A 25,858-nucleotide genomic window follows, 5' to 3' on the forward strand; every position below is an offset into this window, starting at 1 on the left:
ATTAAAAAGTCACACCTACACAAGGAGTTAAAATGGAACATATCAAGAAACTATTTTAGTAATTTCTTATTTGATATTAGTAAGATATTAGTAAATATCTTGGATGGGTTTTTATTATTTCTCTTCTAAACTCTTAGTTACTATTAAGACATTTTTTCTAAACATAAGCTATTTTGAATATAGGGAATATAGGTGTTATCCTCTGTAACCCTTTGTCAGTTAGCATGAAGTCTAGTATGTATTCTAAATTTGTATGATTAGGTCTTCATACTCTGAGCTTTGTGTTTTGTTTTTTAGGTTGCAAATGCTGAAAGTTTAAATGCAATTGGTGTTTTGATCTACATGGATTCTACTAAATTTCCCGTTGTTAATGCAGATCTTCCAGTCTTTGGACATGTGAGTTCTTATTTTTGAGCAAATGAGTTTTTGGGTTCTCTAAATTATTGCTAGATTTCACTTACATTGGTAGAAATAAAACTGTGCCTTCCTTAAATACTTTTGTCTGGGAGAGTTTTAGCAGTAAGCAAGAAGGTAAATTATATGACATTGAAACCTAGTTGCTACTTATTGCTAAAAGTACTTTATCAGTATAATCTAGTCCCCTAGTATCCACTGTTTTGCTTTCATTTATCCACTGTCAATTGTGATCTGAGAATATTACATGGAAAGTTCCAGAAATAATTCATAGGTTTTAAATTGTGTGCTTTCCTGAGTAACATAATGAAATTTTGAGTTATCCCAGTCTGTCCAGCCTGCGATTGGAATCATCTCTTTGTCCAGTGTATCAATTTTATATACACTACCTGCTCATTAGTCACTAAGTAGCCATCTCCGTTATCAAATTGACTGGCATGGTATCGCAGTGGTTATGTTCAAGAAAGCTTAATTTTATTCAATAATGGTCCCAAAGTGCAAGAGTGGGGATGTTAGCAGTTTGTATATGCCAAAGAGGAAGCAATAAAGTATATGTATGTATATAGTATATGTAGGGTTCAGTACTCATCCCCAGTTTCAAGCATCTACTAGGCCCTAGTCACTAGGGTCTTGGAATATATTTCCCACTGATGGGGAGACTATTGTAGTGTCTTCAATTGAATTTGGCACATGCCATAAAAAGCAAGAGTCATGTATCATAGAGCCACTCACACTTACAGACTTTCAGGTACTAAACTAAGCTTGGGCTATCGCCTCATACTCAATCTGAATCTTACTAGGAAATTTCTTGAATAAGTACATGATAGAGGTGATTACTCTTTTGTTTTACTAGGCTCATCTGGGAACAGGTGACCCTTATACACCGGGATTCCCTTCTTTCAATCATACTCAGTTTCCACCATCTCAGTCATCAGGATTGCCTAATATACCTGTTCAAACCATTTCCAGAACTGCTGCAGAGAAACTATTTGAGTAAGTTCTTATTTGAAAACTGCCTTGCATGGTAAGACTATGATTAAGGATAATCTGTTGATTTGATAAAGTCTTAAATCAATTGGCTATTGTTTCCCACATTTGGGTCATGGGGATGGATAGCTATTAACTTGGTATAGATAAAAAATGAAATTTTCCAACATAAAGTGATATTAATGATAGACCTTGGATTTATAAACTCAAGGAGTCCTTGTTCAATTCACTCATTGAATTCCTTGTGCAGTATACCTAGCATAGCTTTATTTGAATACTTCCTGTGGTTAAACACTTTGTTGCCTATGGCAACCCATTCAGTTATTGGAGAAGATCTGTTGGGATTCATGTTGAGCTATTATAATACTCATTAGTTTTGGATTTTCTTTCTTTCTTTTTTTTTTTTTTTTTAATGTTTTTGTTGGTTTTTAGAGAGAGGAAAAGGATAGGGAGAGAGATTGAAATGTTGATGAGAGAAAAACATCAATCAGCTGCCTCCTAGGGATCAACCCTGAAACCTGGGCATCTGCCATGACCTGGAATCAAACTCTTGGTGCATGCCCCCACCCACCACTGAGGCCTTCACCACTATTGTCTGTGTTCCTGGGTTATGCATATATGCATACAAGTTCATTGGTTGATCTCTTCCCACTTGCCCACCCTCCTCTACCTTCCCTCTGAGGTTTGACAGTTTGTTCGGTGCTTCTGTGTCTTTAGATCTAGTTTTGTTCTTTAGTTTATGTTGTTCATTAGATTCCACATAAGAGTGAGATCATGTGATACTTACCTTTCTCTGAGAATATCCTATATAGTAAAAGCCTAATATGCCAAGTGTCCAGTCATCCAGTTGGCAGTCAAAGATAATATGCTAATGATATGCTAAGGCCACTCAACTGCTTGCTATGATGTGCACTGACCACCACAGGGCAGACAGTCAATTGGTCGACCAATCGCTATGATATGCACTGGCTGCTATGGGGGCAGACGCTCCGACCGGTAGGTTAGCTTGCTGCTGGGGTCCAGCCGATCAGAACTGAGCAAGATGGTCTGGACACACCCTAGAGCCCTCCCACGGCCCCTCCCCGGCTGGCCAACCTCCTGCGTCCCTTCCCAGCCCCAATTGTGCACCAGTGGGGTCCCTCGGCCTGGCCTGCACCCTCTCACAATCTGGGACCCCTTGGCGGATGTCGGAAAGCTGTTTTCAGCCCGATAGTGGAATGACTGGTCACCATGACCACTAACCACCAGGGAGCACTGCTCAGCCAAAAGCCGGGCTCACAAGCACAGCGTCAGTGACGGGAGCCTCTCCTACCTCCACAGCAGTGCTAAGGATGTCTGACTGCTGGCTTAGGCCCGCTCCCTCTGGAGTGGGCCTAAGCCATCAGTCGGACATCCTCCCGAGGGCTCCTGGACTGTGAGGGTGCAGACCAGGCTGAGGGATGCCACCCCACCCCCGAGTGCACAAATTTTGTGCACCAGGCCTCTAGTTCTTTTATAACTGAGATAAACCTGTATACATACTACCCATGTTAGTGGTGTTAGTAAATGTGGGAATATATATATATATATATATATACTAGAGGCCTGGTGCACAAAATTTGTGCAGGGGGGGGGGAAGAGGGGGGCAGTGTTCCTCAGCCCGGCCTGCACCCTCTCCAATCTGGGACCCCTCGAAGGATGTCCTACTGCCAGTTTACAGGGATCGGGCCTAAACCAGCAGTAAGACATCCCTCTCACAATCTGGGACTGCTGGCTCCTAACCGCTCACCTGCCGGCCTGCTCGCCCCCAACTGGCCCCGCTGCTGGTCTGCTTACCCCCAACGGCCCCACCCCCCACCAGCCTGATCACCCACAACTGCCCTCCCCTCTTGGCCTCTAACTGCCTCTACCTTGGCACCGCCACCATGGCTTTGTCTATAAGAATGTCCGGAAGGTCTCCTGGAAGGTCTCCCAGTCTAATTAGCATATTACCCTTTTATTAGTATAGATAAGAGGCCTAGTGCACAGGTGGGGTCCAGCTGGTTTGCTCTGAAGGATGTCCCGGATCAGGGTGGGGGTTCCCTAGGGGCGTGGGACAGCCTGGGTGAGGGGCTGAGGGCTGTTTCAAGCTGGCCACACCCCCTTAAGGGAGGGGGTCCCCAATGGGGTGCCTGGCCAGCCTTGGTGAGGGGCTGAGGGACGTTTTCAGGCTGGCCACACCCCCTTCAGGGTAGAGGTTCCCACTGGGGTGCCTGGCCAGCCTGGGTGAGGGGCTAATGGCTGTTTGCAGGCTTGCCACGCCCCCCAGTGGGGACTCTTACTCCATGGGGGCGTGGCCAGCCTGGGTAAGGGGCTGAGGGCCCTTTGCAGGCTGGCTAAGCCCCCCAGCAGGGACCCTCACCACATGGGGGTGTGGCCAGCCTGGGTAAGGGGCTTTTTTTTTTCAGCGCCTCCTTGAGCAGAGGCCAGGGCAGGCTGGAAGCAGGTATCTGGAATTTATCTTCTATAATTGAAACCTTGTAGCCTTGAGCAGAGGCCAGGGCAGACCAGGGCGGGGGGGGGGGGGGGGAGGGAAAACCCAAGCCTCCTGCTCGCTCCAGCTCCATAGCCACCGCCATCTTTGTTGGGTTAATTTGCATACTTGCTCCTGATTGGCTTGTGGGCGTAGCGGAGGTATGGTCAATTTGCATCTTTCTCTTTTATTAGTGTAGATATAAAAACTCAGGTGTTGAGTGTGACTCGACACAGTTAGCATTAGAATAAAGGAATCGAGAAAAAAGCAAGCGAGTGCAAAGGGTTAAAGGTCTCTTTCAAATCATTCTTTTATTTTAAAATATATTTTTTATTTATTTCAGAGTGGAAGGGAGAGGGAGAGAGAGATAGAAACATCAATGATGAGAATCATTGATCGACTGACTCCTGCATGCCCCCTACTGGGGATCAAGCCCGAAACCTGGGCATATGCCCTTGACCAGGAATCAAACCTGGGACCCTTCAGTCCACATGTCGATGCTCTATCCACTGAGCCAAACCGGCTAGGGCAAACATGGGAATATATTAATGGACTTTTATATATGAACTTCATTCTGAGCTCATCTTGGTATATATTTTAAATGTAAACTATGCTCTCTGTCAGAAAGGCAAACATCAGAAGAAGAAGGTAAGAATATTGTGCTTAAACAGGAAGTAACTCATGGTTGTCTACAGATCAGAATAAGAAACATAGCACTAGGGAGTAAATTTTGTATCTTTTATATGACCTCTTAACCTAGAACTCTACTGTATGTAAGAAGGACTGATTTTGTAAACCTGGGGAAAGCAGCAGTAACTCAATGCTGATTTCTGTTTTTTACTTCTAGAAATATGGAAGGAGACTGCCCTTCTTCTTGGAAAACAGATGCTTTATGTAAGCTGGTAACCACACAGAATAGGAATGTGAAACTCGTTGTGAACAATGTGCAGAAAGAGATAAGAATTTTAAATACCTTTGGTGTTATTAAAGGTTTTGAAGAACCAGGTAAAGACCCCTGATTTCTCTATCTAACTGTGTCTATTTCTCTATTTATGTATTTCTGGTTTTCTCCCTATTAAGCATGTGGCCAGAGTAGGGAGTGTAGAAAGGCTTTCTTGGCTTTGTGAAAAGCTAACTCTTGTATGTCTTAAAGTGAGTCATTTAGCTATTGGTTTCCTTGGGAGCTAAATAAAGCCTCAGGAAAGTAACTTGTCAAAAATTGACCATTGTGACTTAAAAATTGCTTTTAAGTATATCATGAAAACAGCTATAGACAATTCATAATGAATCAGCATGTGGGCTATAATTTACTGATGATAGGTCATCTATCTTTTAAATGCATTCAAATCATCATATCATTGAGTATTGGAAATCCTTGGACTTAAGTTGCGTGTTAAACAACTAGAGACCCGGTGCATGAAATTTGTCCTTCAGCCCGGCCTGCGCCCTCTTGCAGTCTGGGAGCCCTCGGGGGATGTCCACCTGATATGGAGGCAGAGAGGCTCCCGCCACCACTACTGTGCTCACCAGCTGTGAGTCCAGCTTCTGACTGAGTGGCACTTCCCCTGTGGGAGTGCACTGACACTGTGTTGAGTGTCTGCCCCCTGGTGGTCAGTGCACATCATAGCAACCAGTCGTTCCTCCGTTTGGTCTATTTGCATATTAGCCTTTTATTATATAGGACTACAGGCCCGGTGCATGAAATTTGTGCATGGAGGGTGGGGTCCCCTCAGCCCGGCCTGCACCCTGTCCAATCTGGGACCCCTCTCGCAATCTGGAACCACTGGCTTCTAACTGCTCACCTGCCTGATGCCCCTGTCTAACTGCTCTCCCCTCCTGGCCTGATCCCCCTAACTGTCTAACTGCTTTCCCCTCCTGGCCTGATCCCCCTAACTGCCTAACTGTTCTCTCCTCCTCGCCTGATCCCTTAACTGCCACCTTCTCACTTCTCCTGGGTCACTGGCCTTCTCCCTTCTCACTTCTTCCCTGGTGCTGGCCTTCTCACCTCCCTTCTCCCACGGCGCCTGCCTTCTCACCTCCATTCTTCTTTTTTTTTTAAATATTTTATTGATTTTTTTTTTTACAGAGAAGAAGGGAGAGGGATAGAGAGTTAGAAACATCGATGAGAGAGAAACATCGATCAGCTGCCTCCTGCACACCCCCTACTGGGGATGTGCCCGCAACCAACGTACATGCCCTTGACCGGAATCGAACCTGGGACCTTTCAGTCCACAGACCGACGCTCTATTCACTGAGCCAAACCGGTTTTGGCCTCACCTCCATTCTTGCACGGGGCCGGCCTTCTCCTTTCTCCCGTGGTGCTGGACGGGCCCTTGCAGCTGCTGTGGCTTTATCTGGAAGGATGTCTGGTCTAATTAGCATACTACCCTTTTATTAGTATAGATAGGCTAAGTGAGCACAAATACTCAGTTGATGAGTAAACTTATTGATAATGTAAAAAAGAGGACCAGTACTAATAAGGAAAAATATTAGTATTGTCATACAAATTTTTAATCCCAAAGTCCTAAGGTTCTCTTACCCTTAATGCATCTACTTAATTTTTACCCTTCTATGAATGTGCTTATTAACAATTTAAGAACTCATTGTATTTTTTTTTTTTAAGGTCAGTATATTATAGTAGGGGCCCAGAGGGATGCCTGGGGTCCTGGAGCTGCAAAATCCAGTGTGGGAACAGCCCTTCTATTGGAACTTGCCCAGACATTCTCTGATTTGGTTTTTCAAGGTAGAGTGCAAATTTGACAACCTGAATATCTATGTGCTACATATAGTTTTAAATGTTATAGCATGCTTTGCTCACTTTTACCTTTGTCACTCCTTCTAAACATTGAGTTCTTTAGTATAAAGCAGATCTTCTTTTGTTATATCTTCCTTTGACTTTTGAAAATATAGTTAACATACAAATTGATTTCAAGTGTTCCACATAGTGAATTGACATTTTATATGCCTGATGAAATAATTACCATGATAGGTTTAGTAACCATCTGTTACTATACAAAGTTATTACAGTATCATTTACTGTATTCTCTATGCTATACATTATATCCCTGCCTTTGACTTTGAAACAGCTTTCCATGAAGTGTCTTCATTATACTGGGAATCATCCATTTTTAAAAATTTTATTGATTGATTAATTTTAGAGAGAGGAAGGGAGAGAGAAGCATCAATTAGTTGTTCCACTTATTTATGCATTCATTGGTTGATTCTTGTACGTTCCCTGACTGGGGATTGAACCTGAGACTTTGGTTTACTGGAATGACAGCTCTAACCAACTGAGCTACCCAGCCAGGGCCCATCCATTTCTTTTGAGATACTGAAAAGTGTTATATTTGGCCCTGATTCTGAGTGTGACATACCCAGAATGATGTGGTAAATCTAACATGGCCCCTAAGGAATCTGTTTGAAAGTAAGCAGTGACATATCTCTGTACTGATGTTTTATAGTTTCACTAGAAGCCTGGTGCACAACAATCGTGCACTGGCGGGTGGGAGCTCCCTTAGCCTGGCCGGCCTTTCGCAGTCTGGAAGCCCTTGGGGGAATGGCCCAAGCTGCAGTTGGACATCCTTTAGCGCCACAGAGGCGGGCCGCTGCACTCGCCAGCAGTCAGCCTGGCTTGTGACTCACTGACCATGGGGGCGGGCAGCTCCTGCATTGAGTGTCTGCCCCCTGGTGGTCAGTGCGGGTCATAGCAACTGGTTGTTCCGCCATTTGGTCGATTTGCATATTACCCCCCTTTTTTTTTTTATAGGATTGTAAACTTGTATAATTTGATATATTTATGAATATGGGAAAACATTTGCATATTATAAACATAACATAAAAGCTCACTTTGAAGCCTTTTTCCCATGGTATTTGCCACTCTTCTATACCTACCCACACACACACATGCAAACCTTCACCACATTGTTGAATCTTTTGGATCTTATTTCATAACAACTGTTTTTCAAGCAATTTTTAAGTTACATACTTTTAAGCAAATTGTTCTCAAATAAGATACACTGATTTCAAATATATCTTGGTCCACAAGGTAAGGGACTCCAAAGAATGGAGCTGAAAAAAGTGCCTTTCAGTAAGCTGGTTCCTGCTGCATACTTGAAATCTTATTTGCAAATGATTACCTACCTTTTTCTTTCTAGATTACTTTGTTTAATTTATAAAAATTTATTTTTATTGCATATAGTTGACATACAATATTACATTAGCTTCAGTGTGCAACATAGTGATTCAACAGTTATTATTTCCTTATAATGTGATCATGTAGATCACTTTCAAAATTTGTTTGTTTTCACCTGGGGCCTCAAAAGGAAAAGAATTTTTTAATCTGCTGTTTTGAGTTAGAAGTGTCTGATTTTATCTTTAAGTCACTTTGTCTGCCTATACTTTTTCCCAAAATGAAGCTAACCTTTTGTTGTCTTTCAGGCGGGTTTAAACCCAGAAGAAGCATTGTCTTTGCCAGCTGGAGTGCTGGTGACTTCGGAGCTGTGGGTGCCACTGAATGGCTGGAGGTATTAATGACACCCAGAATGACACCCAAACTTGTGTTGTCTTAACTTGTCTTCCAGAAACCATGCTCTCAATAGAATATTTAGTCCCAAAAGAATCCAAATTTAAAAGAAACTCCTAATAATGGTTACTTTATGTGATAATTAGATTGATACATGAGTATTTTTCCTTCTCTTCTAGGGATACCTTTCCAGCTTGCATATAAAGGCTTTCACTTACATTAATCTGGATAAAGCTGTTCTTGGTGAGTATCCATTTCATTAGCTATTCATGAATTTAGATAAACTAAAGCAGCACTTACTACTTTTTTACAATTTACAGTGGCCGTTTCTAGATCAAAAGATTCACGTAGCTTTCTCTTAATTGTCCATTAAGTTAAAATGGGTGCAGATAGCCTCGTCCAGAGCAATGTTTCTCAATGTGGTCCCCACATCAGCAGCATCAGGATCACCTGGGAACTGTTAGAAATGAAGAAATTTCAGGCCCCATCTCAGACCTTGGAAATTGGAGCATAGGTCCAGCAAACTTGTTTAACAAGCATTCCAAGTGATTCTGATGCACTAAAGCTAGCATGTCAAACTCAAAAGGCTAACACGGGCCAAATAAACTGGTTTAAATTTATGTGGACCGCAAAACAAAAACTTCGGTTTTCATAGAAACGTAGGTTTATTTCGACAGAGGCATGCTGAATACAAAGGGCTGAAATGAATGAGTAATTGTTAACATAAAATAATAGAACATTTTAATAAAAATTAATATTTTTTCTTGAACATTAGCTTAACAGACACTGAATAACTGCACAAATTAATAAGCGTAACACAAATAAACCTATTTTTCTTGTTCCCCGAAAGCGAAATATTTCCTGTTGCACACACCAAACAAGTCAGTACAAGACAAATGATGTGGCAATCGGCTGCTAAAATATTCGCTGCTAGTCTCAGTGGAGAGCATAGGCGCATAGGGAAATGAATGTAACACAATTATAGTAATCAGTCATTAGCAAACGTTGTAGTTCGTTACTAATAATTATGTATAGCAGGATATTGTAAAAATTCAGTTATGAAATTTTTATTAAAATATTTCTTACATACCGTTATATTGGCTGGGCCACAAAAATATTCGTTGTGGGCTGCATGCTGGCCACAAGTTTGATATGCTTGCACTAAAGTTTGAGAACCAGTAGTCTGGACAGTATTTTAGACCAGAAGGAACTAAATCATGTCATATAGAATGGCACTTCTATAGACTAGTTCACATATTACTACATTGTGGCATCATAGATAAAAAAAAGGAGGGAGTTAACGAAATCTTACTAGATTTATCATTAGTGACATTTTATCTATACAGCAGAATGTTTTGAATATAGCAAGCTTACTTATAATTAGCAGATGACTGCCTTAACATGGATAAACCAAAAAAAACAAATCATTAACATTAAAGTATGCAAACTCGAGCAGTAAGAGATTCAGTTGAGTCAAATTAAGGTTAGTGGTCACTAAAGAACTTTTATCTACTTCATTAAGAGGATAGGTTGTATATGCCACTCATCTTGGTTATTATTATCCTCCTGTCTTCCTATTTGCCAAGTACTTTTAGTTGTTGAAGTAGCAGTGTGAAAATTGCTTGACTAGAGAAGGCGCAATGTTGGAATAATCTCTTTGCAGGTTCCAGCAACTTCAAGGTTTCTGCCAGCCCATTGTTGTATTCACTCATTGAGAAAACGATGCAAGACGTAAGTGTATACCAAATTATGAAAATATGTAACATTAATTTTTTGCCTAATTCACATAAGGTGAAAAATATTGATAGCTAAAGTGAACTTAGAATAAATTTTATAGCAGCGTTATTTCAGTCATGCTCTTGGCTTATTTTTCCCCAGCCTGTTGAACCACGGGAGTGGTATACAAAGGGCTCTGATCACAAACAATATGTAGTCTGTTTAGGAATATGTAGCAGAGTTCCACGAGGCCTAAGCTGTACTGTAGGTACCCACAGAGGTTGTCTATAGAGTCAGAATGTTAAGGAAAGTTTTAAATGGACTTAAACTATCCCTGAGACTTAAATCAGATGGTCAGATAAAATATTCATTGAATAGAGACAGACATGTGAATGACCATAGTTTTGAAAGAGTAAGGAACCAAATTTGAGATTGTTTTGTCCTAAATTTTTTTAAGGAGATATAATAAAACTGTAGTGTCTTAATAAATGTTTATAAAAGAGAAATAAATTTCAGAAAGGTTCATTTTAATGATAACTTAATTTCTTATTTAACAGGTGAAACATCCAGTTACTGGGTTGTCTCTATATCGGGATAGCAACTGGATGAACAAAGTGTAAGTTGAGACAAGTGAATGAACAGCTGATAGAAAAACAATAACAATCATACAGTAGCACCTACTGTGTTAGGCAGAGACTGTGTAACTTTGCGGTGAGGTTACCTATACCTAAAGAGATTCATTTTAAGACTTTTTTTTGGGGGGTGGGGAGGGGCTAGGAGTAAGGTTACATGGTAGCATTGTCTGTCCTTTAGAAAACTTTCTAAAAAAAACACCTTTCCTTGCAGGGAGAAGTTTTCTCTTGATGATGCTGCTTTGCCTTTCCTTGCATATTCTGGAATCCCAGCAGTTTCTTTCTGTTTTTGTGGGGTAAGTCTGAAGAACTCTGAAGTGTTATATCTTGGATCTTCTTTCATCAAATTTGAGAACAAATTTCCTAGAGTGCTTACAATGTTTTTAGGAAGTTATACATGTGCATTTGTATGCTACCTTATGATCAGTTTTACAATAGAATTGTTCTCAATTAGCCTAATTAGCATTGATTTTATTTGCTAAAACTTCAATTAAATAAGAACCGTTAATGACAAGCTACTTATTGGCCAATGGAGGTTTAGAAGATATCAGATGATCTAAGAGTAGTAACACTTTATATTGAAAGTACATTTCACATATGCTCTCCTCTTTCCTCATTAAAATGAGGCAAACTTTCCAGAGCAAAGATAACAGGATATAACCTGAAGAAATCTGGCTAAAAATCTGTTCTGGGTATCCTATCTAATAAAAGAGTAATATGCAAATTGACCATCACTCCTACACAAGATAGCCGACCCCATGTGGACACAAGATGGCCAGCAGAGGGAGGGCAGTTGTGGGCAATCAGGCCTGCAGGGGAGGGCAGTTGGGAGTGACCAGGCTGGCAAGGGAGGGCAGTTAGATGTCGATCAGGCTGGCAGGGGAGTGGTTAGGGGGTGATCAGGTTGGCAGGCAAAAGCAGTTAGAGGCAGGCAAGCAGTTGGGAGCCAGCAGTCCTGGATTGTGAGAGGGGTCCCAGATTGGAGAGGGTGCAGGCTGGGCTGAGGGACACACACACACCCGTGCACGAATTTCATGCACTGGGCCCCTAGTCTGATATAATAGAACATGGATTCTATGGAGCCTTAAAAAAAAGTAGTTATTATTAGAATAGGTTAGGTTAAAAGAAATAACAAAAAGTGTTGTTTTTTAAAGTAGTGTATAAGAAAAAATTGGGGTTAGGAATATGTTAAGAAACAAAGGAAGAATTATAGTTCCTATTACCTTGATGGTGTATCTGGAATGTTACTTTTCTAACCTACCTGAGAACATTAACCTCGCTTTGTTTTTCAGGACTTAGATTATCCTTACTTAGGTACTACTCAGGATACCTATGAGGTACTGAATCAGGAAGTCCCTCAGTTGAACAAAATGGCTCGTGCAGCAGCAGAAGTTGCTGGTCAACTCATAATTAAACTTACCCATAATGCTGAATTGAACCTGAACTATGAAATGTATAACGAGAAAATGCTTTCATTTGTGAGGGATATGAACCAATTCAAAACAGACGTAAAGGTGAGCACTAATTAAAACCGGTTCTTAATGCTGCAGTATTAAGCAATTTGAAGAATGATGATTAACTGTTCCTGGGGAAGGACTTGGTTGGTAACTAAAATACATTTTAAAGTGAACTGAGGTATAATTTTCCTTAGAATCCATAATTCATTTGAAAAGGAAGTTGGGAGGTTATAGATCTAGAATAGACCATGGCAAGTATATCAGTATCTAGAACTATATTTTCTATTGTTCATGTATTCCAAGCAATCCATAAAGAGCTAGGACCCAGAGACTAAAGGTGTCAACCATGACTTTGAACCTGTGAGTTTAGATTATATATGCCTTTTGGAGATGACATGATGGGAGAGAACATAGACAGTAGTTAGTTACAGTCTTATTTAGCGTTCATCCTGTATAGTAGTCAAACTTTTGATAAAATCAAAAGTGTTTTCCAACTGATAACCAAATCTTATTATGGCTTTCCTTTTAATTTTTAAAAATTGAGAGAGGTACATCAATTTTTGTTCCACTTCTTTATGCATTCATTGGTTGACTCTTGTATGTGCCCTGACCGGGGATCGACCAGCAACCTTGGCATATCGGAACAACACTCCAACCAACTAAGGCTTACTATGGCTTTCTTGGAACAAATTGTAACTGATCAGAAAATGGAACTTAACCAGATGGAAATAACTAGATTCTGAAGTTTGTTGAACCAAAATGCTTCATGTGTTCTCCCATAGGGAAGTTGAACTGGAAACAATATACTACACAGGGTTATATACTTGGACTAAGTACATTATGTTAATTTTTTTTTTTAGTATGATTTTCTTTTGAGACCAAGAGTCATACTCATACTATATGCTGGGCTTAAATATGAGCTTATGTACTGTATGCTGGGCTTAAATATGAGCATATTGCTGTAGTTTAGAGAGCTTGGAACCTCCTGTACAAGTGCTTTAATCTAGCTTTCTCTGGATCTTGCACTTGTCTGTGAGTTCACCCCCTTTTATCAGACTCTCAGTTGCTACACCTAAATTAGAAAGGTGTAGAATAACATCCTTAGGAATATAATATCTAATAGTGAATGGAATGTCTTTTGCTACAGGAGATGGGTCTGAGTCTACAGTGGTTATATTCTGCTCGTGGAGACTTTTATCGTGCTACTTCCAAACTAACAACAGATTATAAGAATTCAGATACAACAGACAGACTTGTCATGAGGGAAATCAATGACCGTATCATGAGAGTAAGTAACCTCTTAGAAAAGGAAGAAATATGTTAAAGTTTAGTTGGTAAACCTTGCATTTCTAAAAAGTATAACTTCAGAAGCCTCGAATCCTTTGCAGATTTTAACTCTTAAAAGATCTAAATCAACGTATCAAACTTGGAAATATAAGAAACATTTAACCTAGTGTTAACTTTTTTAGGCTTTAGAAACATTTATATTTTTTATTTTTAGAAACATTTATATTTTTTAATATATTTTATTGATTTAAGAAAGGAAGGGATCGGAAGGTGGGGGGGGGAGGAGAGAGAACCATTAATCGGTTGCCTCCTGCATGCCCCACACCAGGGATCGAACTCAAAACCCCAGGCATGTGCCCTGACTGGAATCTAACCATGACCGCCTGGTTTATAGGTTGATGCTCAACCACTGAGCCACGCCGGCTGGGCTAAACACATCTTTAAAGAAGAGATCATTAATTATTTTAGCTGTCATTTTTTCTACATTTCTGTTGTCTAATCCAGCCTTTAGGCTGCTTGGAAGAAGCAGAAGATTCTTTTACTGCAGAAATTTGTAAACCTTCCAGATGTGTGCTCCAAAAAAGAAAAACAACAACAAAAAATACAACTAGAGTTCACTTTAACAAAGGAATTTACATTTAGTTTTACAGGTTTTGTTTTGTTTTTAATATATTTTAATTGATTTTTTTTTTTTTTTTTTTTACAGAGAGGAAGGGAGAGGGATAGAGAGTTAGAAACATCGATGAGAGAGAAACATCAATCAGCTGCCCTCCTTCCTGCACACCCCATACTGGGGACGTGCCCTTGACCGGAATCGAACCTGGGACCCTTGAGTCCACAGGCCAACGTGCTATCCACTGAGCCAAACCGGTGTTAGGGCATAGTTTTACAGTTTTAATAGAAGATTAATAGCCTGGTTCTCAGCATTCTTAAATTAAGGGAAATTGAACATTTGGAAGTGGGATAGTGACAGTGGCTTTACTGTATCACATTCTTTATTCACAACCAAAGTCAACACTCAGCTCTCTTGTATATTTTGTTTTTTAGGTGGAATATAACCTCCTCTCACCCTATGTATCTCCAAAAGATGCTCCTTTCCGACACATCTTCTGGGGCTCTGGCTCTCACACTCTCCCGGCTTTACTGGAGCACATAAAACTGCGTCGAAAAGATAGCAATGCTTTTAATGAAACACTGTTTAGAAACCAGTTGGCTTTAGCAACTTGGACTATTCAGGAAGCTGCAAATGCCATCTCTGGTGACATTTGGGACATTGACAATGAGTTTTAAATGTGATACCCTTAACTTAGGGTACTTGTGACTTGTGCTGGTTGTGCTAAATTTTCAGTAGGGCTACAAAACCTAATATTTGTTAAAGTTCTACCCATTCATCTTGGTACTACTAGATGTCTTTAGGCAGCAGCTTTTAATACAGGGTAGGTACCTGTTCAAATGAATAACCACTGAAAAATGTTCATGATAGAATGTTTTTCTCTATAATTTTAAGTGCTTTGTAATGGTAACTGCCTCTTTTCTGTTACAGTTATAAAAAAGTCAGAACCAGTTACATGAACTATTGCTCTAAATCCTAAGGACATGAACACTGATGTCTCTTGAGTGGGAGGAGGAAGGTGATATCTGCTGAAGGTTAAACATGGTCTTTTAGTGTAATCCTCCATCTTCATTTGATGCTAAATAGCAGATATCAGGTTGTAAGACCTTATCCTCCACGTGAGATCTATGCCTTCTTTAAGGATTTAGCTGGTTTCCTCATCCCTGGGTGAAACAGTTAACTTTCAGAAGAGATGGGACTTCTTTTCTTGTTAAATGAGGTCCTTTAGGTGCATAAAATAAAGTTCAACTGTTTATCGCAGGAGCAAGGCCTTAATGTGTTAACCTCAAGACCATTTATAAAGAGAGGAGACCAGAAGCCAAAGACCTAGTATATTTTCTTTCCTTCTGTCCCTTCCCGCATAAGCCTTGTTTAGCTGTTTTGTTTTTTTCCAAGATATTTTGAAAGAGAACCAGTTTTAGGTGTTTAACTTCAAGCTCAGTTTGTCAGACTTTAAAGAACACACTGCCAAATTTTGGTCAAAGTGTTAATTTTTTGGAAAAGCTTCCTATCATTTTGGCTCAAGATATTTATTGTTTATTTATCAGTGACAGAGTTCACTATAAATGGTGGTTTTTTATAGAAGATAATTATCGGAAGCAGTGCCTTCCATAATTATGACAGTTATACTGTCGTTTTTGTTTTGTTTTTTTAAATAAAAGCAGCATCTGCTAATAAAACCCAACAGATACTGGAAGTTTTGCATTTATAATGGTCAATACTTGTTTTAGAAAACGGGGTTTTAGAAAATAGCCTCAAATAAAAAATTAAAGCTAAATATTAGAGACTTAAATTTAATTAGGGATTGCTAATCAAGTTAGACTTCGATTTAGCCAAGTAGATAAAAATGGTAGTTTCCCTAAAGTACTAAGTTGTGACCAAGTTATAAATTAATTTCACTTAAAGGCTGTGATAGTACTCATAAGCAAAATTTTACAGCTCAGTTTATCCAAAATGTAACTAATGCAAAATTTCCAGTACCTTTGTCACAAACCTAACATTATCGGGAGCAGTGTCTTCCATAATGCATAAAGAACAAGGTAGTTTTTGCCTACCACAGTGTCTATATCGGAGACAGTGATCTCCATATGTTACACTAAGGGTGTACGTAATTATCGGGAACAGTGTTTCCCATAATTTTCTTCATGCAATGACATCTTAAAAGCTTGAAGATCGTTAGTATCTAACATATATTTCTAGCTCCCTATAATGCTCTATCTTTTAGTTTTAGTTGCAGAAACATTTTGTGGTCATTAAACATTTGGTGGGTAAATTCAACCGTGGTAAAATAAAACTACTTCCTTCAAGATTCTTTTTGTTGATTCAAAGGTTGTTTTTAAACCTGATGTGGTGTTATGTTACATTTGTGATTTCTCTGGGTCTTCTGTTTAGTGGAATAGTAGCACACATTTATAATGTCTGCTATTGACAAATGAATTTAACTTTATCCCCTATATGCATGTTATCTCATAACCTTAGTTCATTCAAGCTTGAATCCAGAACTGACCTTTCAGCTTAAAGCAGGGGAAATTTGCATAGGAGGTCTGGGAGGAGGGGGGGGGGAGAAGAAGGAGAGTGAAGGGTGTGGGGAGCCGGCTTGCAAAAGGATCTTGATCATACCTACCTACCTTCCTACCTACCTATTAGTACATGGTGGTCATAAGTTAAATGTACATGTGAACAGATAAGTTTGAGACTACATGAGTAAAGACTTTGTTTTCTACTGAAACAGGTAATCAGCTGTTTGTTATCTGGGCAGTTCAATATTGTCACCTAAGAAAAAGTCCATAGGGTCTCTTAAGGTTCTTTAAACTTGGTGTCACTTACCTAAAAAAGGTCATTGCTGGGATTCCTGGTTGAGTATCATGCTTTATCATACTTTAATAAAAGCTCAGTGACTTCAAGGCATAATATGAATAATGGGCATACATTTTACAGCAGTAAATTGCTTTTAAAAACTCTTTCTATGGTTAAGGTGGAGTTATTACCATTCAAAGAGGTAGTAAAAGGCTTACTATTCCTGAATGAAATGTATATTTGACTAGTGACACCTGCTGGTCTTCATATTTTTTTCTGGTTATAGATATGAATACATTTCTAAGGTAAAGGATTAAAGGAGTGAACTGTGATGATTCACTATTCTAGAACTTGTATAACCTTTACTGTGTTTCCTCTTGGAATGTTCTTGAAATTTTACTTGGCAAACGATGGCTTAATTAAACTTCTCAACCTACTGTTCAGCTATATCCTGTGAACAAGTGATATGCCATTATAATTGTATACAAGCTGGTATGTGCAACAATGTGGATATTCCTTATCTTGTGTAATAAAATGCTTGAACACTGAGTTGTCTTTTCTTTCTTTTTTTTATGTAAAGGGGTTTATTGAAGACACATTCCAAACAAGGAGCAGATTGGGGGGAGGGGGGGAGACAGACGGACAATGGTCAGGCTGCTTTAGCTCACTGGGAAGTCAGAGGAAAGGGGGCCTTGGAGACAGATTCAGGGGGTTAGCCCAGGATGCACTTGCAGCTGCCCATTTCTCCACTGGTTGCAAGTCTCATGGGGTTCCTTAGAGGTTGGGATATCCGTGCCTGTGGGGGAAGGAGAAAGGGAATGGCATGGGTGTGCTCATTGGAGGTAAGGTGCATGGGAGAGAACTGAGTTGTCATTTTTTTTTTATTGTTTAAAGTATTACCTATAGTAGGTAATATATCCTTCCCCCAGCCTCCCTTACCCCGTCGCATGCGAGTTGTCATTTTTTAAAAAATATTTTATTGATTTTTCACAGAGAGGAAGGGAGAGGGATAGTTAGAAACATCGATGAGAGAGAAACAACCATCAGCTGCCTCCTGCACACCCCCTATTAGGGATGTGCCCGCAACCAAGGTACATGCCCTTGACCGGAATTGAACCTGGGACCTCTCAGTCTGCAGGCCAATGCTCTCCACTGAGCCAAACCAGTCAGGGCTCGAGTTGTCATTTTTTTAAATAGATTTTTTAAAAAGCAGTTTTAGGTGTGGAGAAAATAGAATTCCCATATATTCTCTACCTGCACCCCACCCCACCCCTTAGATTCCCCCACTGCCAACATCTCCCACCAGAATAGTACATATGTTACAACAGTGAACCTACAATGACACACATCCTCATTGCCCAAAGACCATAGATTACGTTGAGATTCACTTTTGGTGTACATTCTATTAAGTTTGGACAAATGTATGATGGCATGTATCCACCATTACAGAATAGTTTTACTGTTCTGAAAGTCCTCTGTGCCCTGCCTCTTCGTCCTCCCTCTTAACCCCTAGTTAGACACTGATCTTTTGACTTTTATCTTTTCCATACTGTAGTTGGACACATACACTTTGTAGCCTTTGCAGGTGGGCTTCTTTCATAGTAATATATATTCAAGGTTCCTTCAGTCTTCATAGATGGCTTGATATTTCTATTTTTAAACTTTCCCCCCTCAAATTTTTATTGATTTCAGAGAGAGAAACAATGAGAGAATCATTGATCAGTTGCCTCTTGCACACCCCACATGGGATCGAGCCTGCAACTCGGGCATGTGCCCTGATTGGGAATCGAACCATGACCTGGTTCATAGGTCAATGTTCAACCACTGAGCTATGCCAGCTGGGCCATAGCTCATCATTTTAGTGCTGAATAAATAATTGTCTTGATGTAGCATAGTTTATCCATTCACCTATTAAAGGACTTCTTTGCTTCCAAATTTTGGCAACTGAATAAAGCTGCTATAAACATGTACAAGTTGTTATGTAGGCATAAATACTTAGTTCATTTGGGTAAATACCAAGAAATGCAGAGGCTAGATCAAATGCTTAAGAGTATGTTTACTTTTATGAGAAACTGCCAAACACTCCCAAAGTGGCTGTGGCATTTTGCATTCCTACTAGCAATGAATGAAAGTTCCTCACCAGACCGGCTGGTGTGGAACCGGCTCAGTGGTTGAGTGTCGATCTGTGAAACAAGAAGTCATGGTTCAATCCCCAGTGGGAGTGTGGTTCTCTTTCATCATTGATATTTCTATCTCCCTCTCCCTTCCTCTCTGAAATCAATAAAAACATATTTTAAAAGTTCCTTGCCAGCATTTGGTGGTGTCACTTTTGGATTTGGCCATTCTATTAGCTTCATAGTATCTCATTTTAATTTACATTTCCCTGATAATATAATGTTGATCATGTTTTCATGTACTTATGTGCAAGTATCTTTGGTGAGATGAGATCTTTTGCCCTCTTTTTGTTAACCCTCATTCCAAGATATTTTCCCATAGTTTTTTTGTTTTGTTTTGTTTGGTTTTGGGGGGTGGGGGGAGAGGGGAGAGAGTGGACAGGAGTGGGAGAGACAGAAACATCAGTGTGAAAGAGACATCAATTGGTTGCCTTCCACACACGCCCTGACCAGGGCCAGGGATCAAACCTGCAACCTAGATAAGTGCCCTTGACCAGAATCGAACCTGCGACCCTTCAGTCAATGGGCCAACGCTTTAATTGAACCGAAACGGCTAGGGCAAATTGGGTGGGTCTTTTTCTTACTGAGTTTTAAGAGTTCTTTGCATAGTTGGATAACAGTCCATTATCAGATATGCATCTTACAATTTGTGGCTTATCTTCTCATTCTCTTGGCTGTCTTTGCATTGGGGCATGACTGTCTTGCATTTTAATGAAGCCTAACATCAATTCTTTCATGGTTTGTGCCTTTGCTGTTGTATCTAAAAAGTCATTGCCAAACCCAGCTGAGCAACAACCTATGAACCAGGAGGTCACAGCACAGGCCCGGGTTGAGGCAGCTGATCAATGATTCTCATCATTGATGTCTCTCTCTCTCTCTCTCTCTCTCTCTCTCTCTCTCTCTCTCTCTTCTCTCTCTCTCTCTCTCTTCCTCTCTGAGATTAATTTAAAAAAAAAAATTATAAATAAAGTCATTGCCAAAGATGCAATATGGGTTAACACTGGTACTCACCACCTCCCACAATCACATTAAAATTACAACTGAAATACAGAACAACCATCATTCAAAACCACCTAAAATATGGCTGAATGGAAGTCCTACAAGTAGAGAAGTAAAGAAGAAAGCACATTGAGGCTGGAAGGAGGGGCAGAGGAGTGGACTGGGCTGGTCTGACACGCATGTGTGGCGTTTTTTAATCTGGAGGGATATCTCCAAAGATTCCTGTGAAAAGCAAGGGGTCCCAGCCCCACACCAGACTCCTAGATCAGGATTCCAGAGTTGGGAGGAGAAGTCCCCATAACTGCTATAAAAACCAGCAGGGATTGTAGCTGAGTACACAGAGGCTGCTGGAGTCCCAGGTGTTCCTCTTAAAGGGGCTGCGCTTCCTCTGAGCTCCAGGGCTGGATGGTGGCTTTGGGGGAATCCAGGGACATTTGAGGAGGAACTGGATTGTCTGGCATTGGGGCAGGAACTCAGGGGCAGCTTTCTCCCAGACAGGGGTGTTCACAGGGGTTGTTGTTCCTGTGCTGGGACCTCCCCTGTTGTAGAACTGACTGGCAGCCATAGCTGAGTTTCCATCAGCTTGGCCCACACTGTGTGCTCTGCCCAGGTGACTCCCTGAGACCCTGCCCCATCCAGTTTGCAGCCTCACCCAAGCTGTTTGCAGCTGCTTTTCCATATAAATGGCCTGTCCTGTTTCAGGCTTCAGACTTTGCTAAAATATCTTAAGCAGCAGCTGGAATCATCATGCCCCAAACCTATCAATAAAAGGCCCACCACCTTGCCTTGCTTCACAGTTGGGCTTTGCCTAGGCACTTCCTAGCTCAATATAAGTAGCAGCCATCTGCAGATCTCTCTGTAGCTCCTGCCGGTGGCCCCAGGCAGTGGCTGAATTTGTACCTCCCGGGAGGTCCCAGAGCCAGTGCACCTGGTGGACAGCTTCAGACCATACCAGATTACAACTCTACACATCCACAAGTGACACACTCAAGGGGCAGACTCAGTGAGCACCAAAGCCCCACTGAAGCAAGTCCTGCTCCATAGAGGTGTCTTCTGCACAGCAACTCTTCCATTGTAGGCACAGCTGGTTCTCAGAGCCAAATGGCCTGGAGGTCAATTTCTCCCAGTGACACCAACAGCAATCAAGGCTCAACTACAACAAAACTGTGCACACAGCCCACACAGGAGTGCACCTAGAGGGCCCAGCTTAGGTGACTGGGGAGACTGAGCCACTGGGCCCTATAGGAAACCTAATACATAAGGCCACTCTACCAATTCCAGGAGACATAACAGCTCTACCTAAAATACAGAAACAGATACAGGGAAGCAGCCATAATGCAGAAACAAAGAAACATATTACAAATGAAAGAAATGGAAGCAAGCAGCCGAGGCCGGTTTGGATCAGTGGATAGAGCGTCGGCCTGCGGACTCAAGGGTCCCAGGTTCGATTCTGGTCAAGGGCATGTACCTTGGTTGCAGGCACATCCCCAGTAGGGGGTGTGCAAGAGGCAGCTGATCGATGTTTCTCTCTCATCGATGTTTCTAACTCTCTATCCCTCTCTCTTCCTCTCTGTAAAAAATCAATAAAATATATTTTAAAAAAGAAAAGAAATGGAAGCAAGCAAACTACAGCATACAGAGTTCAAAACGATGGTTATAAAGCTACTCAAGGATCTTAATAAGAGCTTCAAGGGCCTTAGTGAGACTTTCAAGGATCTTAGTGAGAGTCTCAAAGACATGAAGAAAGACAAGTCAGAAATTAAGCATACACTAACTGAAATAAAGAATAATTTACAGGGATTCAACAGTAGTGTAGAGGATTCTAAGAATCAAATCTGATTTGGAATATAAGGAAACAAAACAACAACACCCAATCAGAAGAGCAAAAAGAAAAAAAAAAAAACCAATCCAAAAATATGAAGATAGTATAAGGAGCCTCCAGGACAACTTCAGGTGTATCAACATTCACATTATGAGGGTTCCAGAAGGAGAAGAGAGAGAACAAGATATTGAAAGCCTATTTGAAAAATAATGACAGAAAATTTCCCCTACCTGGTGAAAGAAATAGACTTACAATTCCAGGAAGCACAGAGAGTCCCAAACCCAAAGAGGCCCACACCAAGACACAAAATGCCAAGGGTTAAAGGCAAAGAGACAATCTTAAAAGCAGCAAGAGAAAAGCAGTTAGTTACCCACATGGGAGCACCCATATGACTGTCAGCTGATTTCTCAACAGAAACTTTGCAAGCCAGAAGGGAGTGGCAAAAAATATTCAAAGTGATGAATAGCAAGGACCTACAACCAAAATTACTCTACCCAGCAAAGCTATCATTTAAAATTGAAGGTCACTTAAAGAGCTTCACAGACAAGAAAAAGCTGAAGGAGTTCATTACCACCAAACCAGTATTACATGAAATGTTGAATGGTATTCTTTAAGAAAAAATAAATGAACAAGAAATCTAATGAACAAAATAAACTGATGAATAAAATAGAACCAGAGGCATGGAAACATGGAAGAGACTGATGAATCTCAGAGGGAAGAGGGGTGGGGGGCAGAAAGAGATTAACCAAAGATCTTATATGCATACTAGAGGCCCAATGCATGAAAATTCATGCAAGAGTAAGCCTTCCTTGCCCCGGCTGCCGGCACCGGCTTTCCTCCAGCACCCAGGACCCGGGTTTCCCTCTTCCCAGTGATAGTGCAGCCTAAAGACCCAGTTCCTAGCCCAACTGGAGGCAGCCTTGGGATGTGGAGTTTAGAACTAAAGGGTATCAGGAGAACTATCCTACCTAATAATAGACAAATATGCAAATTGACTGTACCTTCGCTATGCCCGCGATTGGCCAGGAGGCTTGGGGGGGCGGGACTTGGGGTGGCCGATTGGGCCAGCAGGATGCTGAGCTTGCATCGCCAGCGGCAGCTCGAGCTCAGCATCTGCACCATGGCTGTGCTGCGGCACAGAAGTGGCCTCTGGGGCAGTGAGCCACGTCCCACCGCAGACAATCAAAAGCGGGGGAGCTGGGTGCCTGTCCACTCAGGCACCAGGCCTTTCAGAAGCCTCCAGCGGGGGGGGAGGCTTCTGAAAGGTCTGGTGCACCAGCGGACAGGCACCCAGCTCCCCCATGATCGAAAGCAAAAGCGTGGGAGCTGGGTGCCCGTCCACTCAGGCACCAGCGGACAGGCATCCAGCTCCCCCGCTATCGAAAGCGAAAGCGTGTAGGGGACCCTACACGTGCATGATTCAATCATGCACTGGGCCTCTAGTACAGAATAAATGATAATGTCACTAAAGAGACAGATAGCTTCATTAGTGAAGTCTACCAAACATTTAAAGAATTAACACCATTTTTTTTTTAACCTCTTCTAAAAAAGTAAAGAGGAGAGAGCACTTTCTAACTCATTCTATGAGGTCAGCATTATCCTAGTACTAACGCCAAAGATAGTATAAGAAAAGAAAACCACAGGCCAATATTCTTTATGAATATTTTTTAAAATATTTTTTATTGATTTTTTTACAGAGAGGAAGAGAAAGGGATAGAGAGTTAGAAACATCAATGAGAGAGAAACATCGACCAGCTGCCTCCTGCACACCTCCTACTGGGGATGTGCCTGCAACCAAGGTACATGCCCTTGACCGGAATCGAACCCGGGACCTTTCAGTCCGCAGGCTGATGCTCTATTCACTGAGCCAAACCGGTTTCGGCTACTTTATGAATATTGATGAAAAATCCTTAAGAAAATACTAGCAAACTGAATTCAGCAGCATATTAAAAGAATTATATAATATGATCAAGTGGGACTTATTCCTGGAATACAAGAAGAGTTCAATATATGAAGATCAGTCAATATAACATATTACATTATTAGAAAAAAACACACAATTACCTCGATTGATTCAGAAAAATGTATTTGATAAAAATCCAATACCCATTTATGATTAAAAAATCTACACTAATAAAAGAGAAACATGCAAATTGACCATCACTCCGCTATACCCACCAGCCAATCAGGAGCGAGTATGCAAATTAATCCAACAAAGATGGCGCTGCTGGAGTGTCTGGGCCTGTCAGCCTGGCCGGGGGCTGTGGGAGCCCAGCAGTGAGGCTGGATCCACCGCCAGAGGGGTCGGATTCAGCCTCGCTGTTCTGTCGCTGCTGGAGTGTCTGGGCCTATCAGCCCAGCTGGGGGCCACGGGAGCCTCGCCACTCCACCGCTGCTGGAGTGTCCAGGCCTGTTGGCCTGGCCAGGAGCAGCAGGGGCCAAGCAGTGAGGCTGGATCGGCCACCGTTGGAGTGTCTGGGCCTGTCACCACCTCCATGGGGCTAGATGCTGCTCCAGGGGACACATGCAAATTGTCCCCTCAGGAGTTTGACTGGGAGACCAGGAGTTTGATCACTTGCTATGATGTGCGCTGACCACCAGGGGGCAGCGCAGAATGAATTAAGACCCCAGCCAGCAGCTGGGGAAGGGAGGTCCCAGCCAGCAGCTGGCAGCCAGGGAAGGGAGGCCCCAGTCAGCAGCTGGCAGCTGGCAGCTGTAGAAGGGAGGCCCCGGCCAGCAGCCGGAAGGCCCCGATCAGCCCTGATCACCTGCCAGGCCTAGGGACCCTACCCATGCACAAATTTTGTGCACCAGGCCTCTAGTATTCAATAAACTAAGAATAGAAGGGAAGTTCCCCAATATAGTCCTAAAGGCCATATATGAAAAACGAACCCACAGCTAATATCATATGTAATGGTGAAAGACAAAAAGCTTTTGATCTAAGATCAGGAACAAGGAAAGGATGCTCACTTTTGCCACTTCTATTCAACATAGTGCTGCAAGTTCTAGATAGATCAATTAGGCAAGAAAAAGAAGCAAAAGGCACCCAAATTGAAAAAGAAGTAGCCCTTGCTGCTTTGGATAAAACATTGGCCGCAGACTGAAGGGTCCTGGGTTTGATTCTGGTCAGGGGCATGTACCTCGGTTGCAGGCTTAATCCCCGGCCCTGGTCGGGATGGGTTCAGAGGCAACTAATTGATGTGTCTGTCTCACATCGATGTTTCTCTCTCTGTCTCTTCCTCTCCTTTCCACTCTCTCTGAAAAATCAATGGAAAAATGTCCTCGGGTGAGGATTGACAAAAGGTACCCAAATAGAGAAAGAAATAAAAGTATCTGGTCACAGATGACATGATCTTACATGTAGAAAACTAAAGAATCTATAATAATAAAAGCATAATATGTAAATTGACTGAATGACAGAACAGCAGAATGACTGTCTGAATGACCTTCCAGACAACCATGCTATGACACGCATTGATGCCAGGCCAGCCAAGGCGGGTGCGATGCGACTGGTCGAGGGGGCCCCAGCCATCACCCCACCATCGCCCCGCAGAGGTAGGCCCAGGCCACCCTCTGTGAGGCAATCGATGGGGGGCCTCCGTGATCAATCACCCCAAAGAGGGAGGCCCAGACCATCAGCAGGTGAGGTGATCGATGGGGGCTGGGGGAGCTCTGTGATCACCCCAAAGAGGGAGGCCCAGGCCACCCTCTGCACAGCAGTCAATCGTGGAGTCCCGGCGGGGTGGGCAGGACCTACCTCTTTCGAGCAGTCTATCATGGAGCCCTGGCCAGGTGGGCAGGGCCTACCTCTTTGGGCGATTGATTGTTGGGCTCCCGGACTATGAGAGGGCACAGGCAAGGCTGAGGGGGACCCCCCCCCAAGTGCACAAATTTTGTGCACTGGGCCTCTAGTTTATACATAAAAACAAAGAATTTAGAAAAGGTTCA

The 25,858-nt window shown here is 41.9% G+C and overlaps 1 protein-coding gene across 3 annotated transcripts in view; it reads left to right on the forward strand.

Annotated features, from left to right (window-relative positions):
• Positions 1 to 17,464, forward strand: part of TFRC (transferrin receptor) — a 29,735-nt gene extending 12,271 nt beyond the window's left edge. For 2 of the 3 annotated variants that reach the window (XM_054713887.1, XM_054713885.1), the window contains 12 exons: positions 298 to 396; positions 1,268 to 1,407; positions 4,740 to 4,897; positions 6,516 to 6,635; positions 8,330 to 8,415; positions 8,594 to 8,657; positions 10,078 to 10,145; positions 10,688 to 10,746; positions 10,977 to 11,058; positions 12,055 to 12,276; positions 13,367 to 13,507; positions 14,554 to 17,464. In XM_054713887.1, the coding sequence (XP_054569862.1) occupies positions 298 to 396; positions 1,268 to 1,407; positions 4,740 to 4,897; positions 6,516 to 6,635; positions 8,330 to 8,415; positions 8,594 to 8,657; positions 10,078 to 10,145; positions 10,688 to 10,746; positions 10,977 to 11,058; positions 12,055 to 12,276; positions 13,367 to 13,507; positions 14,554 to 14,796 (1,482 nt within the window). In that variant the 3' untranslated portion in view covers positions 14,797 to 17,464. The remainder of the gene's footprint in view (positions 1 to 297; positions 397 to 1,267; positions 1,408 to 4,739; positions 4,898 to 6,515; positions 6,636 to 8,329; positions 8,416 to 8,593; positions 8,658 to 10,077; positions 10,146 to 10,687; positions 10,747 to 10,976; positions 11,059 to 12,054; positions 12,277 to 13,366; positions 13,508 to 14,553) is intronic. The other variant, XM_054713886.1, reaches the window with a different exon arrangement.
• The last annotated feature ends 8,394 nt before the right edge of the window (positions 17,465 to 25,858 follow it).

This window comes from Eptesicus fuscus, chromosome 3 (assembly GCF_027574615.1).
Source record: "Eptesicus fuscus isolate TK198812 chromosome 3, DD_ASM_mEF_20220401, whole genome shotgun sequence".
Classification (NCBI taxonomy): Eukaryota; Metazoa; Chordata; class Mammalia; order Chiroptera; family Vespertilionidae; genus Eptesicus; species Eptesicus fuscus.